At 38.9% G+C, this 22,406-nt stretch overlaps 1 protein-coding gene across 2 annotated transcripts; it reads right to left on the minus strand.

The window, feature by feature from the left end:
* Positions 1–6,644: 6,644 nt before the first annotated feature.
* LOC146479969 (eukaryotic translation initiation factor 4E-binding protein 2-like) lies at positions 6,645–11,349 on the minus strand. 2 transcript variants are annotated; one of them, XM_085110184.1, is made up of 3 exons: positions 11,101–11,349; positions 7,523–7,705; positions 6,645–6,967 (listed from the first exon to the last, which is right to left on the minus strand). In XM_085110184.1, exons 1-3 carry the CDS (start codon positions 11,240–11,242, stop codon positions 6,930–6,932), a joined length of 363 nt encoding a protein of 120 aa, XP_084966310.1. In that variant the 5' UTR covers positions 11,243–11,349; the 3' UTR covers positions 6,645–6,929. The 2 variants fall into 2 exon arrangements, with proteins under 2 accessions (XP_084966310.1, XP_084966309.1); XM_085110183.1 differs by having other exon boundaries at positions 6,645–6,964; positions 11,101–11,343.
* Between the last annotated feature and the right edge of the window lie 11,057 nt (positions 11,350–22,406).

Below are 22,406 nucleotides of genomic sequence, written 5' to 3' on the forward strand. Positions count from 1 at the left end.
TCGCAGACGATCGCAGACCTTATTGCGATCTGCGATCCGCGATCATATGGAAACCAGCCTTTACTCTCTGACAACACGTCACTTAGAAACTGGTAAAATTCAAAAATTTTAAAATGCTGCAAACGTTTCAGAAACAAACATGTATACGATAACGTAGAGCCTGGATTACTTTTCTTCCAATGGTTTTAACTCTTAATTAAGAGTCTCATCCACCGACTCAACAGTTAGAATAACATTTATTTATACTTTGCACGGCTGATGATAAACAGCATCAGTGGAAATTCAGGAAAGCCCAACTCTCTTAACTGGAGATTCAAGAGTTCTGATTTTGTTTTTAACCGATCACAGTAGTGTAATGCTCAGAACTAAAGTATGATTCAATGCTAGATAGTACAACATCACATAAAATGAAAGGTAACATTTTATTGCCATTGTGACAAAAATTTACCAAGTTGCTTTGCTCCTTCTGCAGCCTTATGCCTCATCCCAGGCGATGAGATTGAGTGAGCGAGTAGGTTATCTTTAGTGCTTTGGAATACACTGATATCATTTACATATACCTGACTGTAAGCCCAAAAAATCCTTGGACTATAACTTAAGAGCTGCCTGTCTTAGTATCTTTTTTACGCTACTTCAGTAAAAGAAATGTCTCTTTCATTTCCCCTCACTATAAGTTATTGACAAACAGCATGTGGGCCTGATAAGCAGGTGTGCAGCCGAGCTTCGGTTAGCTTGTATTAAAAGACACAAAAAGCAATTGGTATTCACGCATAGGATCAAACCAAAAAAATGCATAATAGTACAAACTGAACAACTTAAATTGAACGGCCAATATCTCACAATGAATCTGGTTTGTATTTTTAATAACAACAATCATGATTGGATTCTGGATTTTAACCCGACATCGTCCCTCGTAACTCCGGGAGACTGCGTTAATCACGTATCTAAAATAATGGAATGAAAGTTAAAAATGGTGGACATTTAGGGAGAGCGTAGTTGTAAGGATGACCCTTAAATGATAAAAATAATAAATGAATTTGTTCGGAAGAAAAGTGACAGGGACTCAGAACCAAACTGCTTTCCAGTATTTGTTTTATAATTTAAATCCGTACAATTTTCAAACATTCAAACGTCAAGAAGTCTTACCACTCAAACACTTCTTCATCTTGCACGTAATAATCATTTCGGCTGATAAGTTCTCTATAATCACAAGTATTATTTCGGGATAAGCCAGTTGGAAAGGGACGTTATCAAACAGTTTGACAAAGACATGGTGCTTAAAGAAGAATTTTACCTTTATTTCCAAAAATCTTTTTTTCAGGCTACCATTGATTGTCTTTCTGTTCCTCGTTGCCACGGGAACCTCTTGAAAATGTTTCGTTACTTTGTTTTGAAGACAGCAACCACGCTAAAGCAAACACGTAACATTTGCCCTAATCTTGACGTCACAAGCTTAGAAGGCTGTGTGAAAGGTAGGCCAGTTCATGTTTTCACCACCAGGTTGGGGATATAGTTGTGCAAAATGATGAACACACAAATATCGTTGCACCCGACCAAACAAGTTTACGAATAGTATAGGCTGAAGCTGGGAAGTTTAGCAAATACGCGCGGTTCGAATCAGTCCTTTAAGCTTGCAATTGGTTATTTAACACAAAACGATGAACAATGAATTAACTGAAGTTTAAAGACGATAGGTTTTAACTAAAGGTCTATCGTAGGAGCTATATTTGCTCAGATTGTGGTATGCGCATACGCAGTTAAAACCTACTCGATATAGCATAGCATCTGAAGTTACCTAAAAACTACAGATTCAACGTACAGAAGTGAGCGTTATTCACGTTTCAATACTACTGAATTTAAATTATCTGAATATTTTACTTTTACTGGTTATTATCCATAGGTTTCAGTGTAACATATAGAGACAACAAACACACTAAAGATGAGTGTGATAGAAGATGCAAATGTAAAGATGGCTACCTAGTTTCTTGCTACAGAGTACGAAAGGAATTCACCATGATGAGTCTCGGAGAACGAACGCGGTTCATAGACGTGCTGAAACTAGTTTCGACTGACCCACGATATAGGAGCGAGTACGAGAGATTGGCAACACTTCATTCCAGAATACCGAGCGCGTTTCTTCATCACATGCCTCAAATATTTCTTCCCTGGCACAGATGGTATTTGTTGGAATTTGAAAACTTTCTTCGTGAAATCGACTGCCGAGTAACAATTCCGTACTGGAATTGGAGCAAGGACGCGGTGCACTGGACTCGAGGTTCTGAGCTGGAAGATGTATGGAATCCAGGCCCTCACGGGCTAGGTGGCGATGGGGTCTTGCCTCACAAGTGCGTAATGGACGGTCCGTTTAAACAAAGTCAGTTCACCTTGCCAAGGTCCGCTGGTGGTGGTTGCTTGAAAAGAAAATTCAATTTCTCTTGCAACCTGCCAACCCAGGAAGACGCCCTAAATCTTATCAGGGTCGACAACTTTCTAGCCTTTGAACATACAGTTCGTAAAACTTTTCACCCGACTTTTCATGACTGCGTCGGTGGACATATGTTTCATCATACAACGGCGTCATTCACTCCAGAATTTTGGATCCATCACGGGTTTATCGATAAACTCTGGACGGATTGGCAGGGGAAAGACACAGCTAACAAATTTCAGTATTACACCAATGTCAGCTACACGATGCCAGGGTCTGAACGGTTTCCATGGGAATACCTCGATGTGCATGATCTACCCGGTGGTGTGAAGGTTCTTTATGAAAATTGCAACTCCGAGGTTGATGAAAACCCTTAGTGGCATGGCTACTGTACAGATACCATGTATTATTTTACAGACTGAGGCATTTATTAAAGTTTTTTTTTCTAATAATAATAATAATAATAATAATAATAATAATAATAATAATAATAATAATAATAATAATAATAATAACTTATTACTTATATAGCGCGCGAATCATAAACAGATGCTCTCGCGCGCTTTACAATATAGATAGCCTAAATAAATATAATTTAAAATTACAATGGAATTACAAGGTCAATGGCTAAAATACAATGATCAACTTCATTCATTAGGAAACAACCTATGAATAAAATAATTTATAGATGATTCCTAATAGCTAATTACAATTCTAATAAAGGTCAAAGGCTTGTCGAAATAAATGAGTTTTCAACCTGCACTTGAAAGATTGAACACTTTGTGCGCAGCGAACCGCGTTGGGTAAACTGATCCAGAGCGCTGGTGCGGCTACGGTAAAGCTACGATCACCCAGCGTACGCAGAGTCTTGATTCTGGGCGGTTGAAGGAGAACTTCGCCGGACGATCTAAGACTATATCTAGATACGGTCTTAAGGGTTATAAGTTCGCTAAGATACGCTGGAGCGAGTCCATGGATAGCATTATACGTAATTAACAATATCTTGAAGTCAATACGACACTTGACTGGCAACCAGTGTAACATTTTCAGTGTTGGAGAAATGTGATCGAAACGACCTACGTTACAGATAAGCCTGACAGCAGCGTTTTGGACGCGTTCGAGTTTTTGCAGTTCAGTAGTAGGTAGGCCATACGAAACGCTATTGCAGTAGTCGAGGCGGCTAGTAACAAATGTCCTCTCTTCTGAATCTTAAATTCACGTTTCTTCAAATATTTTATAGTACTTTTAATTAACTAACTGCAAAGTAACGAAAACCAACACCAAACTCTACATAAACCATTAACCTTGTGCATAAACATCCACACGACTTGTGCATAAATATACAAAACATGAGAATGGTGTATTTTTCAAAGTGACACAGGCATACTCGGATATAGGAAATCCGAGTGCTCTTATCAGGGGTTGAGCCTCAGACCTTCCAATTGCTAGTTCGGATACTCTACCACTGAGCTACAGGAGACTTGTGGGAGCTAAGGCCATTAACTAGGTTCATGTGACAAACATGCTGCACACTGCTGCAGATGTGTGCCATATGCACAATCGAATAAATGCGATGGTACCTTTTAAGCCTGATAAATGAAAGAGAATGATGTATTATTATTCAACGGTGAAACAGGCATATTCGGAAAAAGAAATACAAAGTATGCACCTGTCCTCGTACCGATATCATGCAGGGTTGTATTTAAGAGCATTTCAACTGATTCTGAATTGCCCATAGTTGTAAAAGAAAAAAAAAACGACAACTGACAAAAATGTCAACCAATGCCACACTCCATCTTTCTTGGTCTCATTTCACGGCCAGAATATACAAAAAAGGGAGGGGGCGCTAAAACCAAGGGTGCGTTGATTTTACATTTTGACCGAAGGAGGGGCTCTTATTCCAGTTACTCAAGAATATATCGTTCTCGTACACTGTACATTTGAGCACACGGCTAATTTAGGTAATGGTGGACAACTACGGCAAATAAATAACAATCATACATTGGAGAAGTTGAAATATCACATCAACAACAATTCGCATACTTAACCGTTGCATTTGTGAATTACTGTAGACTGCAATGATTTTGTTCAGCGCTTTGGATTTCATACCTCATGTCCAGATACTCGTTTCTTCTTACAAGCTAAACCTTGACAAAGCAAACTTATTCAAGTTACATCGCAGGGGTGTAATGGTAAAATATATTTGAATAATGATCCATTCTTTCCTTATTCTATGGTATTGTTTAGTGAGTTTTATATATACCTCCTTGTTTAACATTAACAGGACTTTCTAAAATGCGTACTCCATGATCGCGCAATGAATTGTTTATCACTTCGATGTCTTTTGCTGCAATGATGCTGAATATAATAGGCCTTAGCTTATCACGGTTTTCGACGCCATTCTGACGAGTAGGCAAACACGTCTTCAAATAAGTATTTGTATGGAAATCGGATGTCAAATAATTTTCATAAAACATCGAAGTTCTGAAGAATTTATGAATTGGAAACTTTTGGCACTCGGAAAAGGATCTTAAGAAAAAAAATTGGAGGCACGTGGCTGCGCCAAAAAGCGTCCAGTCGTGTTTTGTACTTTTCATTTATTTCCCTGTATTTTTGTTTTAGGGACCGATCGTTTATTACGTCCTAGGGGGAAGGAGGGGGGAGGGGCGGTGTTTTTCTAAAAAATCGAGTGTATGAAAATTTAACCCCCCCAAACATTTAACACTTAAAACACTTTTCCTTTGATTTTCATTTGCCGAGGAACGCCAACTTTAATTCCTTGCTCAGTATAGGGAGAGAAAAGCCCAATACCAGAGCACCGATAACAAAACAGAAAAAAGCAACGCCACTTATATTTCTATTAAACGAAGCAAGCAAAATTGCGTGTAGTTACGGAACGCAATCCAAATTTACCAATAGTGACTTATCAGGCTTTGATTGTGTTGGACCATAGCCTACATAGCAAATGCTGTTAAATTGCCCCCCACTTGAAAGGTCAAACCATAGTATTTTTGACGTCACAACTCTACGGGGGAAGTGGGGGGGGGGGGGGGGGGCTGTAAATTTGTTGTGTGCTTTCTGTTAAAGTATGAATCTATAACAAGGAACTCAAAAGCATACAAACTAAGGGTTAAACCTCTTTTAGCCCCAATAGTGATCAGCATCTGATTTCTCCTTAATCAAGACACTAAAGGCTATGCTGATGCTGGAACAAATTCTCCCAACTAGTACCACAACAGCCATGTGGGGAGTCTACACATGCTGCACTCTTCGTCATTTTTGTTGGCTAAGAAAACCCTCCGCATTAAAATAAGTGCTATTTTGAATCAAACAGCACTGGAAAGCTTGTGTATAAGAGGTGCAGGAGTTTTTAAGACTTTTTATAACTTCACTTACCGTAGGTATGTGGAAGGGGTACCATCAGTCTATGGAAGGTTTATAAAAGGGTTACCTTTTCTGTCAAAAATGGTATACAAAAAGGGCAAGGGTTTGCACCTTGGCGCGGAGCCACGAGCTTTAAGCTTGGATATGTTTTGTTTCGTTCTAGTCTTTCTGATAAAAAGAGAGACAAAAAGAACAACTCTTTAAAATGAATGCCTATTTACCATAGTTTCCCTCCATCATACTTAAAACAGATTTTTAACAAATATCTGAAGTGGTCATTCATAGGTAACACCTGGAATTCTGAATTGAATTGGCCTAGACCAAGAGCTGTACAAATGTTGTAAAAGCTAGCCTGCATTACATGGGATCTGTCTTGTGGAAAGAGATCCCAGTAGAGGTAAGACAATGACAAAAATTTAACTAATTTTTCATAGCAATTCTTGTTACAATTTTCACTTAACAAAGCAGGGTGGTTTGTTCTAGTTTATACTTAGTATAATTTGTTTTCTTTCATTTATGGGTCTCCGGTAGTTTTTCCTTCCACACGGCACAAAGGAAGACCATTTGTTTTTAGGGGCATTGTATTTATTACAAATGAAGACGATGATGTTGATGACAATGAACATCTGATTATAATTCAAATTCAGGGAATGCCCTATGAAGCAAGTCTACTATGTTGTCCTGTTGTCAAGGCTATTGTGATGTTGTCCTTCAAGTTTATATTATTTTGTTGTCTTTCTATCATATTTTTATTGATGTAACTTCAGGCTTGTATAACCCTTACTTTCACCCACAGAATCCACAAGATACAAAGTGGTCACACAGACAATAGTCATTCTGCCATTTGGCCAAAACATTTATTTTGACATGGCCAGTGTCAAGAAAAGCAATTCTATGTACAACCTCAATTGATGTGTCATTCTTTTTTTTTTCTCAACAAGAGGCAAACCGATGTTCTTGCCAAATACCATTCCATAACTCCACACTAAACGTAACAATATTTACACCCACTGAATGCTGGCACTCAAAGTGGGGTTACAGATTCAAGTGCAACTGAGAAATCTAAGACAACAGTCACTGAAATAATCATTGGTATGTTACAAGCACCCACACATCTGCCTTAGATGTCCATCTGAAATTGAGGTCCTTCTGGTTCTGCTGGTGATAAGAGAAACAAGAATACCAATGAATGAATTAGGAGGAAATAAATTATGTACAGTGGAGCCTAACTACAAAGACACCCACTTAATAAGGAAACCTTATTATTACGGACAGTTTTCTTGGTCCTGCCCAACACATTATCCTCAAAATAAACCTCCTTAGTAATGACACTCCAATAATACAGGGTCTATGGACACTTTTCCTGGTCTCCACAGTGTCTTCAATAACAGGATTTGACCATAAATCTTTCTCTGTCAGGACATGTTACCTGTATGCACTTGCAATGCTAGATGTTTCGAGTCTAGAGTGGCTGTTCAAGTGAAGCATTTCACATGCACATTTTACTAGCTGCACCTTTTCACGGGCAACGTTTGCTTGATGGCATTTTGCAGAAAAACTTTAAGAGCATTCCAATTTTTCAACTATCCATTCACTACATTAATGCTAAAGCAATTGCTGGGAAAAAGGATCACTGACAAACAAAAAGGGTCCCCGGCAAACCCATATTCCTTTTAGTGTAGTTAATGGTAACTCTGTAAAAAGTATACTAACCATGGTCATTCTTATCATTGTCTGTCTCTGTGGTTGGTACACCATTGTCCTTGGGATTTGTAGGCTTGACCTTTCCATCACAAGTCACCCCAGGGATCAGTGGCAGGTTCCGCGGAGGAGTGCGCGACAATGGAGAGTTGCGAAGCTCAAGTAGAAACTTCCGCTCATATATTATGCGTGTTCCTGATAGAAAATAAGCACCCGTTTCATCATAATTGAAAACAAGCGGCGTTACAAAGAAGCAAGAGTAAGGTTTATATGAGGCACGGACAGGTTTCATACTCTTCTGTGCTTGGTGTTTTACAGTGTGAAAATGTACAGTGCTTATTTCTACTAAGTGAAAATCAGTTTTTTGGTTCCTTTTCATTCTGTTAAATAGTTCATCTTCTTCCTTTTTTATTTCCTAAAAGCATGCCTTCTTAGTGATTTTTCCCCATAGGCATCACTTTCAACGACTTTCCATGATCACCCACAACTAAAATCGATGACCATCCAGGCCTGGAAAATGAAATTACAAAACTTCATGACTTTCCAGGTTTTCCATGAGCTGTATGAACCTTGACAGAAAGTAGCATTACACAGCTACAGCTATAGGTGGCCCACACAGGCAAAGCTTAACCTAGTTGCTATAGCATGACCAATGCAACTACAGTAGGGTGTGGGGGAGGGGGGGGGGGGGGGGGCTTTTTTTACATAAATATGGTACGTTGGAGAAAAAAAAGGATTAAAAAAACATTTGTAGACAAAAAGGAAATGCAATGTACTGTAAGTGTAAAGAGGATGATTGATTATTTGGGGAACCTTAAAATATCAAGTGCACTAAATTGTTCTTCCAAAAATAAGCCTTTTTTTCTTATTTTTTCAAATTCTTATTACAGCGGGACAGAGAGGAAAATGATGTTGAAACAAATGTGGCTTTCTTGTGACAAGGGAACAACCAAGAGATTTCCTTCCTCTTAATGCATGTGTCAATAACAAAAAAAGTTATATTTCCTTTGAAATTCCAGCAAAAATGAGTGTTTGAAAGGTTTGCAATCAGCTCAAATCTTTCACAAGACAACTATGGATTGGTATGTGGAAACACTGAAATTTTACAATGAAAATGTTCATAGTCCAGAAGTGTTTGTCCTATTGAATGGTCAATACATCACATAAGGCAAGAGTACAAATAAAGATTGTGTGTTAAAGATTGTGTTGTCACATGCAAGGTGACCATTATTATCGATTGTTTCCAGATGAAACGCGTCTAGGCTAATTTAATGAAGAAGAAATTTGGGTTTATTTGCATCCCAAACTGCTCCTAGGGAAACCACCCGGGAAACAGAAACATACCATTTGAGGCAATGGTGTCTATCGATAAGATTAAATGGAAAAATTGCAGTGGGAAATTATTTCTAAAATAATAATGAAAGCACTTTCCATTTTGTAAACAATAACATCTTGGCATTTGACTGTTCATATTACTGTTCCAAGACTGGAAATGCAACAACACAATGTATTTTTATTTCTCATGCTGAGTTATGTAATTTTTCCCATCTCTCTCATGCCTTTGCATTGAAACACAACTCAGTTATAGTACACAGTGAGCAACATTTTAACCACACTTCATCAACCCATAAACAAACGAAGTTAAAAGCCTGCACAAAGATAAAGCGCTTAAATATGATTTCAATAATCTTGTGCCAAAAGATCTAGGGGACACCTGAAATGCAGACCATGTACTGTAAATGTGACAAAAAGCAATATAAAATATGTAAGTATGTAAGGCACGGGTCACGCTTAGGCAAAGTTTAAACTTTGCCGACAAAAACTCCACAAAAATTGCAAACGGAAAATAAAATTTTTACTCAAACTGAGTGGGGTTGCACATGTAGGAGGTAACTGTCAAAATTATTGGTCCATAAGCCGATCAAGCATTTTCTTTTGATTGGTCATCCATTTCTCGTAAGACCTCTTTGGCTCCTCAAGCTCAGGAGAAGATGATGAAGGAGAACCCCGCAAAGTCTTCGCCTGGGCTTCACTCAGTTCTTCTCTATTTGTTATAAATTTGGTCGCCTTTTAGCACCTGAGGGTATAAAAATTGCAAGTGTTTGGCACTGAAAAAAAGCAGGGAATTGCGAGGGATTGTACTGGTTATAAAGTCCAGGTCCATCCATGACAAAGAAAGACTGTGAACTGAAGCACATCCCATGCTTTTTTGACTTTATTACAACTATTCTGTTCCGTCTTTCAAGTGTTGACAGTCACTGCCGTGATCACTATTGTTCAGCTTGTTTTTCAGAAAATCTGCCTCCACCACCTAAGCACTATGGCATCTGATGTTTTTGTCGGTTTAAACAAATTTTGCAACCTGGAAAAGTTTGGGTCAGACTAGGAAAAGTGTTTTGTTGACAGCTTTTGTCCGAAAGTAATCAAATTTTTGCAAAAAAATTGCTAAAGTCCAACCCATGCCTAACAGTTGAAAGGAAAAACTGTACGCACCTTAAAAAAATGTCTAAAGTTTGATTTCAACTGAATTTTAGGCAATGCTTGTTGCCAGAATTATACATTTATAGACAAACAATAAGACTTAATTATTCTACCATTTGGTAGCATGACACACAATTAGCAACCAAAGCTTTTTTCTTTTAAATCAAAGTACACAGTTGATTTGAATGGTTTAACCATGATCCAGGAACTAAATTAAGGGAAGATTAAGTTGCAGCTCAATGGCCTCAAGTAACTCCAAACATTTTAGAAATGCCTGCCCTTAGCCGGCCTGGTCAAGAGCAGATTTGAACATTGTTGTACTTTGATTTGCATGAAGACAAAAGATATACCATAGCGAAATAGCTTTGAATTACAAATGAAATACATTGAGGCGTGATATCAGAACACGTGGGAATTGTTTACATCCACCAAACGTAAACAAAACAAGTTTGGCACAGGATGGAAGCAAAACGCCTGAACCATTAATACGAAGACCTAGAATCGACCGCACTGCAAGCAATACAAGCATACGTAGGCACTTTTTTGGGACAGTTCAGCAAATTGCACCCCAAAAAGTTATGACGACATGAAATGGCTTCGTCTTTGTTCAAAGCGTTGCGCCCTTTGTCGGTGCTTAAAAGTGTTCGAATAAACGACATATGAAGCTTGCCGAAATGCTCAGACTAACATTCACCGACAACAATTGCTCGCTATCGAAACAATATGCAAAGACGGGTAATATTTAGCTTACGTGACTGTACTTGTTCTTGAAAATTTCGAAGCAAAACATTCGCGTTTGACATAACTGCAAGTTTCATGGAAAATGCCAAGTAAATGCACTCCAACGTTAAAGAAAATTGGAAGAGAAATACGCAACGAATGGACATGAATGCACTTTAAACGCCCGGCTGATGCAACTTGAAGATGCTTGCAATCGATACGTGGATTTGGCTCATACGCAGTTGTATAACGAAGCAACCGAACAAGCTAAATCACCAAACTTAGCCTCAAAGGCCAACGTGTACGGCAAGAAATCCTGCTGGCTAACAGTTTTACAAGGTACTTAAACAAAACTGATAACAATGAGCTCAAAATAACGCCTTACATACCGCCTGGAGTTGTGGAAAATATGGTTCCTCCTGGAGTAGTGGAATAATCGATCGGTATTTGACCCGGATCGTTCACCACAATACGTCTGGAAGGAATAGCTCTTGATTCGGATGGCAATACATCAGTCTCTGTGCTGTTCATTGTGTCTTGTTGTGGCTGTAAACGGTACGATATTCCTTCGATCTGAAGCACTCTCCTGCAAAATAACTTTGCTCCGTCTTCCCGAAATCTTCCACCGAGTCACGAGATCTTGTTGCGCATGTTCATTGTTGTACAAAAGTTGCGTCATCTGTTTTTGTCGATCACGTGTTTGAGTACAAAAGCTGACCTTTCGCATGGTTTTCGCTTTCTCTTTCTTTTCTTTTTGTAATTGTTTCTTTTTATTTTCTTCTTCCTTTTTATATCCATTTCCTCTTCGTTTGTCGTCCATAAAAGTCCTAAACTCCAGCAAAAACCATAGCGTTAACTAATTTTATGCAGTATGAAAAACATTGTTTAGTCTCATCTGAAGGTAATAAATGTTTATCTTTGTGTTCATGACCGTCACCTTGAACCCACAAAAAGACAGTGGGGCGGGCTTTCCCTTTTCTCTCGAAACTGAAACTGCGTTCGGGGGGTTTTCCCTTGTGATCACGCCACCGTCCCATGTAAAGGTATTTTTTAGAGTGTAAAAAAACCCTGCTATGTTTCGCGATAGATTAAGCTATTTTTTTTAATACAGTGTAACCGTGCCTAGGACACCACCTCGTGGTTGTACAGTTATATATTTTTAATTCGTTTGGGGCTTCATCACAAATATGTACTGACGTGGCAGAGAATTCTCGTGTTCTGACGGCCAGACAACCCTCGGACAATCACGTGATATAAACAAGGAAACTGATGTCAGTTTCAGAGATGGACATTTGTCACTATTCCTTTCAAGTGTCACCAATATTTTGGCTGGAGAGTTGACAGAGTTACGGAAATACAACAAGTGCAGTATTGTAGAAACTGGCGGGAAATATAACAATGCGTGTGGGATCAGAGGAGTGTCCAATCTCCTTCGAGACTTAAAACACTGTTATCACCTGACAACCTCACGACTTCTAGAAATAACTTGTGAGAAACTCCGAGCCATCTTCGTTAGCGGCTTATTCTGTAGACAGTTGTTGTCAAGTAAAATTTCCCCCTTTACCTAGAGAGACGTCTAGACATCTAAGCGAGCGGCTCATGCCACTATTGCCTTTACATCATAGGGGAGAAAATAGGCCATTTCCAAGTTGCTCTGAACGTCATTATAAAAGCGAGGCTAACTGCACAGTTTTTATCATGAAAATAATTTTCAGTCATAAGCAAACAAAACTAATTTTCATAGGAAAAGCTTTGCACTGAGCCTCCCGTTATAATAAGGTTCAAAGCAACTCGGAAATGGCCTGTTCTCGATTCGATGGATGTCAAATTGGGGGCATGCCCAATTTGGTGTGCACCGGTTGTACACTGGGGTATGTTTTACGTCACGTTGCTTTGATGATCTGCATAGAAGATCAAGACTAGTTTTTATAAAAAGTTGTTCGATACGATCATTGTTTTTGAGCTGCTTTTCCTGCTTGGATCGGGCACAAGTCCTGTGTGTTGACAGAGATCGAAGATTATACGCCACTCAATCGTTGTTCTTGTGTATTTCTCTACTTGGGTCGGGTACGAGTTGTAATAAATTTACAAAAACGTGAGTAGGTGACGGTAACGTCATGTTTATCCGCATGCAACTGTGGTCATGTTTATTCAATCTACGACTGATTACGTAACATCACGTTTATTTGCGTTTTGTAAAAAGTCATGTTTATTCAAAGTTTGCGGTCTATATTTAACAATTATTCTACAAGCGCGCGTTGGATATCAGATGATACATAGCCAACGAGGCGTGTAGGGCCGAGTTGGCTATGTATCATCTGATATCCAAAAAGCGCGAGTGGAATACAACTGTAATTGTTTTATTTAAAAAAGAACAACCAGAAGACAATTTAATGGTCGCTTCTTCTCGAACATGGTATAATGGCTCATCATGGCCACTAAGCCAATCAAATCCCTTTGATCCAGTGTTTAATAAATACCCGGCTGAGGAGGGAGGAGACGGATCATACGGATGAGGCACAAGGATCTCAGGTTCTCTCTCTCGTCATGTTACAAGGATCTCAGCTTAATTTCTCGTCATATATCAACCCAAATATACACTACGTAGATAAAAAAAAGTATAGACACAAAGATACAGCACATAAGTTTTGTCAAGTCCACAATGCTTTCGTCAAAGTGTTCCACGTGCTTGGTCACACTGTCACGCCATCCATAATGACCATCATGTCACAGGCAAACAGGACAAGGTACTGATACTCCTGCAGTCAAACTAGCCAATTCCTTACAATAGTGTTGTAAACTTCGAAAAATATCTTACAATGAGACTACAGTATCTGTACTATCATCACTGAAATCGTGAATTTCAGGTCGCCAGCAGTCACTTTCGTCATGAAATTCCTAGTGGAGTAAACTACATTATACCTTATGCATTATATTAAAGCTGTTGCGCCTCATTATAAACCGTGACAAACATTATAGCCCAGTTGTCAGAAGTCGTTACTTTGCCTAACTTGAATAGGCTTCAAAACGACGATCCAAACAAAGATCGCATACTCTTAAGATGTTTGAGTGGTTCTTTCAGTTAAAATTCTGAGAAAATTTCTCTCTGCCAGGCGGGGATTTTTATTCAGTTTATTTAAGAAAGGCATATGACCACACGTTTAAAGTATTTTACTCTTCTATTATTTATTCAGCTTTTCTCCTTTTTCTCGACTACTCCGTTTCTAATTAGCCTCCATAAATCTACTTAGTTAGTTGGTGCTTTTCAACCTTGTTTCCAAATTCTGTCTGAAATTCTTCACACACCTCAGCCATAAAATTTTAACGTTTCAATTGCTTCGACCATATGAAAACTGAATTTTGCAAACAACAGCTCGACCCATCGTGTGAAGTAATATTAAATTTCTAAGACAACAGATGACCTTCGGAGCCCGACGGCAAGAAATCTGAAAAATTTCGACGTAAAACAGGAGTGGCCTTGAATACTTGAAACGGTGGTGAAGGCTGATGCACTATTCCTCAGTTACTTTGCGGATTAAAGGAAACTGCAGCTACAAATAAAAGACTCATTTTGATATGAAGGCTTCTTTCCTTTGATATGAAGGCTTCTTTCAATACCGGCGACAGCGTATTGACTCTAGCTGGTCATGATTTTTGAGTTTTAATTTAGCTGTCATAAAAAGGCCGTTGTTTCGTCAGTCGAGGAAAGAGAATGCTTCCTAAATTAAAACTTAGAAATTTTAAAGTTGTTTATTAAATAACAGTTAGTGAATGCGCGCTCTGATTGGCTTGAAAAACTCGCTCATAAAGATATGGAAACACGGATAAATTTTTGTGAGTTGTAAAAGAGAAATAGAAATCATTCCAGCCCTGCCGGAGTGTGTCCAGAATAGATTAAAAACAGAAAAAAGAGTAGAAGTTTGGGAAAACTTTAGAAGACTAACAGTAGCGGAAACACCAACAACAGCCGCGAAACATGCCACATTTACATTTATTCGTAAAGAAGTTTTGCCTGAAGGTTCAAGAATACATCCACAGTCTAAGTAGCAAGCATATATAAAAACTTAAAGGAGTGCGCTGAACACGCTAAGCTGAATTTGTCAGTACAACTTCAGCTATACCGTGGGTGCACCCTTTTGTGTTCATTTCAATTTCACTCGCTGTTTTTCGTTTTTGCTCAAATCAGCTTCTTTGCAGAATGTTTGAAGTTTCCTTTCCGGCCAAAGTAATAACCGAATTTCTACTACATTCAAGTACATCTGACCACGAGAGGATGAAGTAAACACTTAGTTCATCCTCTCTAACGGATCTGACACAAAATTGTTCGTCCAATCTCATTGGAAATGACATTGAGAAATAATCTTAATTTGTAGTATTATGTTGAAGTTCCCAGTTGCGACACTGGATGCGGCCAATTTCCGCGAACCAAGAATAATTTTAGAGGGGAAAGGCCCGTTGAGTGACACTATTGAAATCAAAAATAATGCAACATTTTTGATAACACTGACTCTTTTAGTTTTTGACGAAAAGAACTTAGGGGCCGGTATATACCGTTTCAAACAGTACACCGGCCCCTAAGAAGATGAAAGTTTCAATGCAGTATTTGGTTTGCGTTCTCCTTCGTCAAACGAACGCAAGTATTACACGGTACAGGATTATAATGAAAAAGATAGAAACGGAGGCCTTAAACCTTCTGCGGGATCTCGTTTCAGAAACAACCTCTAAAACTCAATACAATGTTCAAACTACCGGTTACACTGAGGAACACGACTTTGAATATTTAAAAGTGGATGAATGATAGTGATGCCGGAAAACAAGATGACGAAAGAACAGACAAAAGAAACTGCAAAGCCAAAAAATCTTGGCTGCCTTTTCCATACAAGAAATGAAAACTGAAAAAGTGTACAGAGGACAAGTTAAGAATTGGTTCATGCTTATAGCGTGCGTATATCGAGTTATGGATGCACGCGGAAAGTTTGGAGAGCACGAAAGAAGCCGTGTAAGACTCTTACGCGGCTTCTTTCCCATGTGCATCCATAACTCGATATACGCACGGCTAAAAGCACGAACCAATTCTTTTATAACATAGTGACATCAAAGTACTGCACGGAAAACAAGTTTAATTTATTTATTATTGATTACAAAATTTTCTCAATGCGCTGAATGGAAAAACAAAGTTTCCTTATTTATTGGCTCATGCACCTGGTTATAAACACGCCACAATGGTATCGGTGAAAATTTGCTCTTTCGATTAGTTTAAAGTCAATTGAAAATGTAGACAAACAAGTTTCCAAGCCCACAGAATGTTTAAGTACTCAAATGTTTTAGTCAAAGTTAAAGGCAGGAGCTAGGGTTTCCAGTCATCCCGATGTTTACTTGGTGCACGGTACAGTTGGAGAAGACTCAATTCCAAGAGAGAATTCGGGTATAGTTCTTCACTATTTTCTTCCATTTCTGGGGAAACTTTGTAAAAACTAAACGAAGGAAACCCGAGTTTGTCTGATTTGCACACATCATCGAATGGACGCACGGCCAGAACGGTACCATGATGACGCCAATATGAATTAGATACGGAAGCACGCGCTATGTTTTAAAGCGTACTTGTTGTTGTTGTCTAACTTGTCCATTGAAGATAAATGCTGTTAAACATTTCCACAACCTGTTGCCTTATCTCTCGTATTCGCCAAAAATAAACAATCGGATTAAGCGACGAATTTAGGAGTATGATGGTGTACGATATACTGAGGACTAGAAAGGCAGAGCTGTTGACTCCAAATGCAAACTGCATCACCAATGCCAAAGAATATGGAACATAACAGAACAAAATGATACAGTAAATCAAAAACATGTTCTTTGCAGACTTTTTATATACAACAAGATTAAAATATTTCTTGTGAATTTTCCCAGAATGGTTCTGTTCTTCAGCTCGAATCGTTCGGCGTTGCCGCAAACCGAAAAAGATCTTCCAGTAGCAGTAGAAATTTACTGCAGCACACGGGCAAATAGCGATAATTGCCAAAACATGACTCACTTTTCTGTTCGCTACCCACGAACCGGCAAATGCAATTGCTGTTATCCACGCCAAGGCAAGTACTGCCACGACTCGGCTAACGGTAACTAAGAACCTGTAACGAAGCTTGAGGCGAAAGGCGAGGTATCGGTCAACCGCGATTGCAGTAGTTGTCAAAAATGAAGCCGAAGCTAACACAAATCCGATAACGATAGTGGGTGGCAGCAGTGTACAGTAGAGCGATGGATCCTTGGTGATTGTGGCTAACATTAAACCGAAATGCAGTGGAACAACAAATAGTCCAACACCAAGGTCCGATAAGGCCAAACTGCTGAATAGGGCTTTGGAAGGAGCGTGTAGGGACTGGCTCTTGCGTAATGCGACTAAAATGAGGATATTACCAACCGACGAAGACAAGAACACTATGGCGTCGAGGACACAAATAAAAATGAAAATGTTTTCGGAGAATTCTTGTAAGAACGAATAGCGAAGAAAATCGGGTGTTGAACAAGTTTCATTCATCGTTGTCTTTAAAAGCAGGATTGTGTGGTGCGAGTGCTCTTATGTTGAGAATATTTCTTTTGATTATCATAAGGTTGCAGGTGAACGTTTTTGAGATGAATTTCTTTAGGCAATATTCCAAGTGGACAAGCAATTAAACAAAGTAACCAATAGAATATTACTTCCTCCCAACTTTGGCATAACATCCGTAACTCCTAATATACGTGTTTGCAGGTGATCATTTTAGAAAATGGGAATTTTTAAAGAAATAACCAAGCGGATAATAAATTAAACGAAAAGCTTAACAGCGTTATGATAATGCTTCTCAGCTTAACATTAATTTTTACTGAAAAATTTAATCATTACAATTTTAAGATGTCAAATGCGCCGGGGCAATCTTTAAAGAAAATAATTTTTAGCGATATTCCGACCAAGGTCGCAAACAAATTGAACACAGCGCTCAATTTCAAGGTGTAGTGTTTTATAATTACCATAGCCTCTTTGCTTAAATACCTCTTACCACATACTGTTTTGCATATAAAACATATCGGCAGAATATAAGGTTTATTGCTATCATTAGTTGCTAATAGTAGAAAATAATAGCCTTACTGGAAAAAGCAATACAGCTGTACGACAAATTGCTCAACAGGAAACAATATTTGCTGCCATAAAATTTCGGTCTAGATTAAAAGAGATCTATCGTTTGCTTAAAACCTTGGGGCCTCAAAATCATATAGCTTCATGCAGTGTAACCACTTCTTGTATGCGCTAAGGGGTCTTCCAAATAATTTTGTGTTTACTTTATAGATAACACGCCCGTGTTAAAAGTTAAGGACTGAAACTCATCGTTTGCTTAAAAATAGGACGCCTTAAATATAAATATGGTCATGTAACCCTATGAGGGGCAATAAATTCGTGTAACAGGAGAAAGGACTTTAGGGCACTTAAAGGGAGAGTTTCACGGTTCGGCGCATGTGCGAGGGATAACGTAAGCGCTGTCAAGCCAATTGTTTTTGGACCAATTAGAAGCGAGTACACAACACCGGCGGGATACGGCGGGCTAGTCTTATAACTTGCTGGCATAAAAATAAAACTGACCGGCCAGTGTTTCGGTCACGTTTCAGAAAGAAACAAAAAGGCTGTCCATGTAAAACACATAGGGATTTTTGCAGCGCCGCTTCGTGAATGCCCCATGACATTCAAGAAATGCCAGAACTTTTGCGAACGTATACGGCTTTATTTTAGTACTTTGTCGATATCTCGCGGCATCGACCTTTTTTATTACGCGCGGTTCGAAAAGCCGAGAAGCTCCCTCAAACTTACGTACTTAAATCCAGTATTTCATCAGCAGTCAGCGATAAACTTACTATAGTGTGTACGCTCGATAGCCTGATTTTATTTGACCAGCGAGAAGACGAAGAACGAGAAATCTGCAAGCTTCAAGAAGCGATGCGACCGTTTAGTAACAACAACACTGAGCGTCCTTCCGAGATGCTGGAATGCATTTGAGAAAACTCTGCCATGGTGGCAAATCAAAACTGCGTTTGCCATTCGCAATGACCATAATTTTATAGATAAATGAATACCTTACAATAGATTTTGTAGTTTGCCGCAAATCTTTTGGATTTTTTTTCTACTGCCCGCTATTTGAGCCCGCTAATAGACGACTACAACTAACTCGCACATTTGATCTCATATTTATTCGCTTCGCGTCTCAGTGTTGTACAATTTTTCCCATCCAAAGCAAAACACTGATGTTTGATGCTGTTTGTCCGTCGAATTCTCCGTTTTTGACAGTTGACTTCCATATGAACAAACAGTACGATTGAAATCTAGAAAATCCTCGCGAGTTCATCCAAAGCCAGTTGGTGACCTTTGCCGTTTCCAGCGAAAGCAGATAAGTCGCGAAATCGTTGTCTATTTTAAACAGATTTATCTCTTTACCAATTTTCCACGTTTGGTGGACGTATCTTGTTAACCACACAGGATTTCTACATCCACTCCACACGACCACTCTGTCCGCTTTAACTTCTGTGCTTCCAGAGAGTCCACTGAACGTCCCGTCGCCGGTCGGCCGCGACGTCTCCTTGCCGATCCATCGACAAAAATGTCGTTTTCGGATGCTGAAACACTTTTAACCTTACAAAAATCGAACTTATATTTCCAACAGGAAACAAACATTATAAAAAGTGAAGAACGAAGAGCGGATGATCCAAATTCGGGCGCGATTTCAACAGATTGTTCCACCACAAGCTCGCATCGAACCCGTACAATTTATTTTTGAGCCGGTCTGCTCGCGCATGCGCTTGACCGTGAAACTCGGCCTTAACAAGCCCTTGTTAATGGCTGTATGTGAGATATGTAGGCTCCCGTATTTTTCAGAGTATCGATTCCATTTATCAAACCGTTTTAAGCCTTAACATTGATCAGCATCAAATTTCTCCTTGTAATATCAGCAATGCTTATTCAACCCCTGAGGTCATGAGAATTAAGGATATGATCACCCCATGTTAGTTATCTTGATATTTTAATAACTTCTCCCCGGTACTTTTATAAGAAAAATATAGAGACCAGATAGGATAATTTGTTCTTTGATATTATCCACCTTAACGGTTAAAGGGTTAAAATGGCCAGGCCAGTAAACCAGCCAAGGCCTCAAAAGCATAGTGAAATAGAACTTCTTTTAATTTTCTGAAGCTCATGACTTTAGTAAAATGTAGCGCTTGGCAATCTTAGTTTATCAGCGTGAAAAAAGCTTTTCTTCCGTTTCCTATTCATAAAAACATGCTTCCGGATGGAGAGTTCTGCGTATTAAGAGTCATTGTCTGAGAAAACCAGGCAGAGGTGAAAGATGGGGGTCGGCCGATTTCCTTCAAACTTTCACCATTTAATGTCTGTCCGAAATGATAATGAATGATGCTATTTAGCAATTCTCTTGCTGTTGCGTTTCGTAGTTTGACCACCCCCCCCTGGTTTTGACCCTTACTGACCCTGATGTCACGCAAAATATATGCAGAATTTGAAGCTCAATAAAATATATTTCGCGTCATTTCTGTGGACTCATATCGATTGCTTGTATTCTTTATCGTCTAAAACACGTTGTTAAAGGAAAATATCCCGACTTAACATAAAGCTTAATTTTTTATGGAATTTTGCAATTTCCTTGCGATCTTGGGCCAAATGTGAGGCAATTTCGAAACTGTTTTTCTCAGAGGTGCGGCGTTCCTTTCCAAAAATTTCTTGATATTTTTTAAGCCAAAAATCTGTTCTCCCAAAATCAGCAAACTCTAACTTGAGCCATTAAAATGCGTTTGCATGAGCCACGCTCGAAGTCAAAGATGACTCGGTATTTTTGCAAATAAAGTTCCACAGCGGGTTTTTCTCGGTTTTTCTTTATTTCATCTTCTTCTTTTTTGGTTTTTTGTTTTTTGTTTTTGGATAAGCTCGATGAAACTATCCTAACTCTTCGAGGTAGAACTTCCCTGGAAGATTTAGTTGAGTGACGCTTTGGGCAGGAATAACATCAAATTGGTGTTAGCTCACACTTGATTTGATTATGCGTGACATGTCACGGTATTTGACAATTGTCAAACGTGATCACAAACAGAACACATTTCCCACTTTTTTTTACATTTGCATTTTAAACTTGGTAACAAAAAGCATTTCCCTGAAACTATATTAAGTCTTGGAGTCAGTCTGTCGTTGATAATTGTTAATTAAAATAAAAACAGCATCAAATACCTGTGAAACTTGCCACGGCAAAAGAACCTCCGGTATGTTCGTTACATAACAGACAATTGAAAGAACAACAAATCTTTCTTCTGTGCTCTTTCTGGTCTGTGGATCCGCCTTGTTGCGCTGAAGGTGTTGGTTTGAAGATTTGGCCCTTGCTATCCCGTACACGAGATATTGAATCGCACTGGCTCGTCAGTCTTGGTTTGGGAAGAAAGCGTGGCGCGACGGGTTCAAAGATCTCCGATTTGATTCTCAACAGAGCAGGTAAATTTGATGTCCCTGAAGATGAGAAGGAGGAATGACTGTTTTCCCCAGACATCACAAGAACCTTACAACAGACTAGACCGGCCGATAACGGACTATGTGTTGCCACCCAAGTTGTAAGGGACAACGAAAGTGCATTAAATACACAAACCCGACGAGTAAATGGCAAGATGTCACAAGGCATTTTTGACGTGCATAACGTTGTTGTTCCCATCGGTTCAGGTTCATGTTATGTTAACTGACTGACTGCATACTAGACTCATTTAAAAAATATAAACAACATACCATTTACGGCCGTGGGAACCGAACGCGAAGTTTAGCACATTTGTTTTGTAAATACAATTGTTCCGCGGAGTCGCAATGCCGCCTTAAACAGGACAACCAATCTTAACCTCCATGCTAGCTATTGTATTTTGATTTTTAGGCCAGTTGAATGGTGCAAGTTAGGGACCGTTCATTTTTTATGAGCATGGGGGGGCTGGTGGGATTTAGGGGGGGGCCACGAGAAAAAAAATGGCACTAAAGGGGGGGGCTACCAAAAAAAATTGAGTGAAAGAGGGGGGGGTCACCAGAAATAATTGGCTAGTAGGGGAAATTGAAAGTGGCTCAACACAAAAACAGATGAAGAAATTGAATATTATTTCAATTTTATTTAATACGATTTTCCTAACCACTTTTAATTTGTTTTACATACTGAGGTCGAAATCTGCATTTCATATTAACAACAACTGAGGAAATGAAGCATATCTGTTGGAAAAGCAATAATGAATATAAACTGAAGTAGACACCTATGTTTGTACAAGTTCAAATTAATATAAAAACGTAACAGTCTCACTATTGAATCATCCGTGGGGGAGTAGTTTTCTATTAAGTGGTTGTACTCAGAACTATATCAATAGATTTGTTCTGTTTAATAGTACTCACTTTTATAAAGACTGTTGATTAGTAAATTATTTGAGCCCAGGAGTATCAGTAGACTCAGTAGTATGCCTAGTGTGAACATCCAGATTAGTTTTTAGTAATAGAACTGTTGTTGGTGACTTCAGTTTACGGTAAATCTGAGCCGTAGGCCATCTTCAGAAAAGCTTGTAACTCTCATTTTTAATTGCAGTACTTTAATATCCAGGCGTGTAGGAGGGGGGGTTCGAACGAACCCCCTTTGAAGATCAATAATGGCAGAAGAAA

Source organism: Pavona decussata, unplaced genomic scaffold, assembly GCF_977016875.1.
Source record: "Pavona decussata unplaced genomic scaffold, jaPavDecu1.1 SCAFFOLD_57, whole genome shotgun sequence".
NCBI lineage: Eukaryota > Metazoa > Cnidaria > Anthozoa > Scleractinia > Agariciidae > Pavona > Pavona decussata.